This window comes from Cyprinodon variegatus, unplaced genomic scaffold, assembly GCF_000732505.1.
Source record: "Cyprinodon variegatus isolate N-32 unplaced genomic scaffold, C_variegatus-1.0 Scaffold1753, whole genome shotgun sequence".
NCBI classification, from domain to species: domain Eukaryota; kingdom Metazoa; phylum Chordata; class Actinopteri; order Cyprinodontiformes; family Cyprinodontidae; genus Cyprinodon; species Cyprinodon variegatus.
Window position 1 is genome coordinate 38,594 of NW_015152206.1, and position 4,266 is coordinate 42,859.

The 4,266-nt window shown below is 34.6% G+C and overlaps 1 protein-coding gene across 1 annotated transcript in view; it reads left to right on the top strand.

Moving 5' to 3' along the window:
• LOC107104463 overlaps positions 1–3,805 on the top strand; it is an 11,196-nt gene extending 7,391 nt beyond the window's left edge. Inside the window, exons 4-5 of the mRNA XM_015404461.1 lie at positions 3,076–3,204; positions 3,296–3,805. Of these exons, the coding sequence (XP_015259947.1) occupies positions 3,076–3,204; positions 3,296–3,330 (164 nt within the window). The 3' untranslated portion in view covers positions 3,331–3,805. The remainder of the gene's footprint in view (positions 1–3,075; positions 3,205–3,295) is intronic.
• The last annotated feature ends 461 nt before the right edge of the window (positions 3,806–4,266 follow it).

Here is a 4,266-nt window from a genome sequence, read left to right on the forward strand (position 1 = left end):
CCAAGCTCAGTGTGAGCGGCCATCTGCTGAGGCCGACTGGGGTTCAAGGAGACAGAAGCAGACATAGAAAAAGAAGCAGAGATAGAAAAAGCAAATGTCAACCAGCTCCACAGGCGGCCTCGTCCAGGAAACACACAACTAGTTAGAAGAGCTGAGCCAGCTCCCATGTCAGAGGATGAAAGAGCACATACAGTTAGGGGTTGAACTATTGATTACTGCAGAATGGGAGAATAGAATCTAACAGAATGACGAAAAGTGGTCCCTATGTCCTCCAGCAGTTTAAGCCTATAGCAGCATAATTATAGAGATTGCTTGGGGAAACCTGAGCCACTCTAACTGTAAGCTTTGTCAAAAATTTACAGTTTTAGGTCTTGCCTTAAAAGTAGATAGGTTGTCTGCCTGTTTTAGATGAAATTCCTTTGTATACACTCGTGTATACAAAATGACAAAATAAATCTGTCCAAGTCTGCCTCACGGACTATCAACCAATGTAATTGGTTCCACAGGAGAGGATCCTGATAACTAAACTTTTCCTTACAGTCTGACATTAAATCGGACAAAACTTGCTCTGTTTTAGATCTATTAGGTTTCCCAAATTATTTTGTACTTCTTGAATAAAAGATTTCACTCCCCTGTCGCTGAATGCATGCTGGGTGTCAAAAGGAAGAATAAGATATCCTTTCACAGGCCTCTAAAAATACTTAACATTAGTTGGAGTGTTAAACAATTCCCCTGTGGAAGTGGTGCAACCTAGTCGTGTTTGAAAGTTGTCCTCCCCTCCTAAACATTTTTAACCTTGCAATTTTTCAATGAAACTGATAACTTTTCTACATGGATAATCCCATCTGGGATCAACCTTCTCTTGATGCCTCAAGATTTTACACAAAAAAATCTACATGTGCTTTACTACTGGTGTCATCTAATGTTGGATATATAGATAAAAAGATATTAGAGATGGTAGTTGAAGATTTATTATCTATTTAGCATCAGTAGTTTTTGTTAAGGTTCTGTTTGTGCCGTGATATGACGTTTTGTGAATTGGCGCTTTCTAAATAAACTGAATTGAAGTTTGCCGCAGCCCCACCCCCCACCCCCTCCTTGTGTATGCTGTTTATTTTTGTGTTCACTTCACTTTCACTTTATTTTTTAGCATATAATCCAACATTAAACAACAAAACAATAATATTAAAACAAAACAAAACCAACAATTTACCAAAAAAAAGGAATAGGCTGAAGCAAAGCTTATTATTGCCTACCCTGTTTTATACTTACAACCTTTACAACCTACCAGGTTCTTTACTGCGTATATAAATATTCAAATCTACATAACATAGGATTTTATCATTTTACATTTTATAGCCCTTTTAAAATTCACCAAGAAAGGACATAACTTTAAATCATCAATCACCAATAACTGAAACTCATCTAGACTTTTTCTGGCTCTTCTCTTTTGCACATTCAAATATAAACAAACCTCGCAAATTATATTTATTCTCTCTTAACTTAAATAATTTCTGAATACCAGAAGGAACACTTTTGTTCACTGCTTTATGCATTATTTCCAGTATTTATATATAAACAATGTCTTTGAATTTTAATGTGTTGCTTTGAATGAAGACTTTATCAGTTGGTTCACAGTATCCCACCTTATTTATAAGCCTTAGAGCTTTTTGTTGTAACTTAACTAACTTATCAATAATTGTTTTATTTGCTTTTTCCCATACTTCTGAACAATAAGACAAATAAGGCATATCCAAAGAGGAATATATAATATGCAACCTTTAATATCTTTTAAATCTTTTATTTTAAATAATATTCCAATAGTTTTTGCAATTTTATTTCTAATATATTCTATGTGAGGCTTCCAACTAAGTTTGTTGTCTATAATAATCCCTAAAAATTTTGTCTCATAAACTCTTTCAATTTCAACTCCATTTATACATAACTTTACATCGTTATAGACCCGATTACCAGAGAATACCATAAATTTAGTTTTCCCTTCTTTTAACGGCAACTTATTATAATCAAACCATGTTTTCAAATCAGCTAACTCTTTTTCTATCGCTTTTATTGATTCATCCAATTTTTTCCCCAGAAAAAAATAGATTTGTATCATCAGCAAACATTATAAACTTTAAATTACTGGATACTGCAAAAATATCATTTAAATAAAGTATAAATAATTTAGATCCTAGGACTGAGCCTTGAGGAAGACCAAATTTTACTATGCCTGTTTGTGACTTTGTGTTATTGATTTGTACATATTGTAATCTATTACTTAGATAACTTTTTAACCACTGGTATGTAACCCCCCCGTAGGCCATACAGTCGTGCATGATAAATGGTATCAAATGCTTTACATAAGTCAATAAACACACTTACGTTATTAAGTCTCTGGTCAACTGCTGCAGCAATGTGCTCCACAAACTCCATCACAGCTAAAGTTGTAGAGCAGTTGTTCCTGAAGCCGTACTGGTGCTTATTCAATAAATTATTTTTATTGAGAAAAGAGTCCAGCTTTTTTATAAATAATTTTTCCAGAATTTTTGAAAATTGTGGTAGCAGTGATATCGGCCTATCATTTGTTAATATTTGCTTGTCACCACTTTTATGGACTGGCATAACCTTTGCCATCTTCATTTTCAAATGTTAAAATGATAGGTTAAAATATTATTCTATATAATTGACTGTTGATCAGATCCAAACCAATTGGCTGGGGCGACTAAGCATTACATGTCATAATGTGTAACAAATCAGAAAAACTAAGCGACCTTCTGCTGAGACACATTTATCTGTGATTTGTAACTATATTTTATTACAGCTCATAAAGATTTACTGAAAAATAACTTTAAATAATCAATTCAGTGGGTAAAAAAAATTCCCCCAGTAAGGTGGGAAGTGAAGAATGTTCCGCAAGAAACGTCTAACAACAGATGGGTCTTTTTTGTAACTGATTAAGTGCAGTTTGAAGAAAATGATAAAAGGGAAATTGACCAACAACCTGCAGTGAGACTATTTGTCACAATAACCTGACTAGTAAACTTACTTCTGCATTTCTGATCTTCTGTTTGTGAGGAGAGATTTCCGATGTTCTCTTGAACAAAGATGTCATCTTTGCTCTGAGATGCCTGCCCCTCCTGATCCTCATCACAGCCTTCCTCATGTTCCACTGCTTACAGTCTAAAGCTCTGAAGGACATTACAGGTAGTAAAAAAGTTCTTCACACTCAGTGATGTAGCCGGTTGTTTGCAGCATTAAATTAGCTGTTGTTAATCTGACTGGTGGTTTGTTTCAGATTCAGCTGCATATGAGAATGAAGCAATACATTAAAAAGTGGAGAGAAACACCAAGAAGATGAGGGAACGAGAGAAACAGGAAAGCACTGAAGAAACGACGGGATTATAAAGGATGCAGATTTTGCTGTGATGCTGTTACTAGATAATATATTTTATTGACAACTTAGAAGATAAACCATGTGAAATTAAAATTCAGACATATCACTGTTGGTAGGCCTCAATCATGACATCACACTGAACAGAAATGATCTCCTGGTGTAAAGACCAAATGTAATCTTACTTTTTCAAGTTTGTCTGCATCAAACTATGTCATTAAATGTTTTATTTACTATTTAAGTCAATTAAATCTTTGTTTAGATGTCAAAATGTAAGCAAAACGATTGGAAAACACCAAAACAGGATATGGGAGACTGAGATAACCGAGAACTGTTTATGCTGGATTACAGATTGGCAATCCAACATAAACTGAAGGTCATTAAATGACCTCATTCTGTTTTCCCAGATCTGGTTTGGAGGTTCTTGCTGCCTTTTCTCATCACATCGTCTGAGCAAAACTTATTTCTTAAAGTATGTTTATGGCGGGAAAAGAAAAGTGTCTTCATCTATTCCTAATTTCCTCAATTTTAAGACGTTATTGTAAGCTTGTTTTTTTTTTTTTGCTGGGGGGGGTTGAATGTCACAAAAGTATTTGCTCAGGTGCAAGACAAGGCTATGCCTGAGATTCTATGGATGCTTTTTAAGAGCGGGTCTCAAGAATCCAGCGTTTCAGCTGTTTTACTATCTCCATTCTATGTTGTTTTATACTGTTTTACCTTATTTTATACTGTTCTAAATGTTTGTAAAGCACCTTGTGACGCCGATCTCTGTGAAAGGGTTTTATATGTATTAACCCTTAATTAGTTATTTACGTTCTTACTTATCCTACTGATGCCTGAGACACTGTTTTCCAGTGTAAGATGTAAAAAAAAAA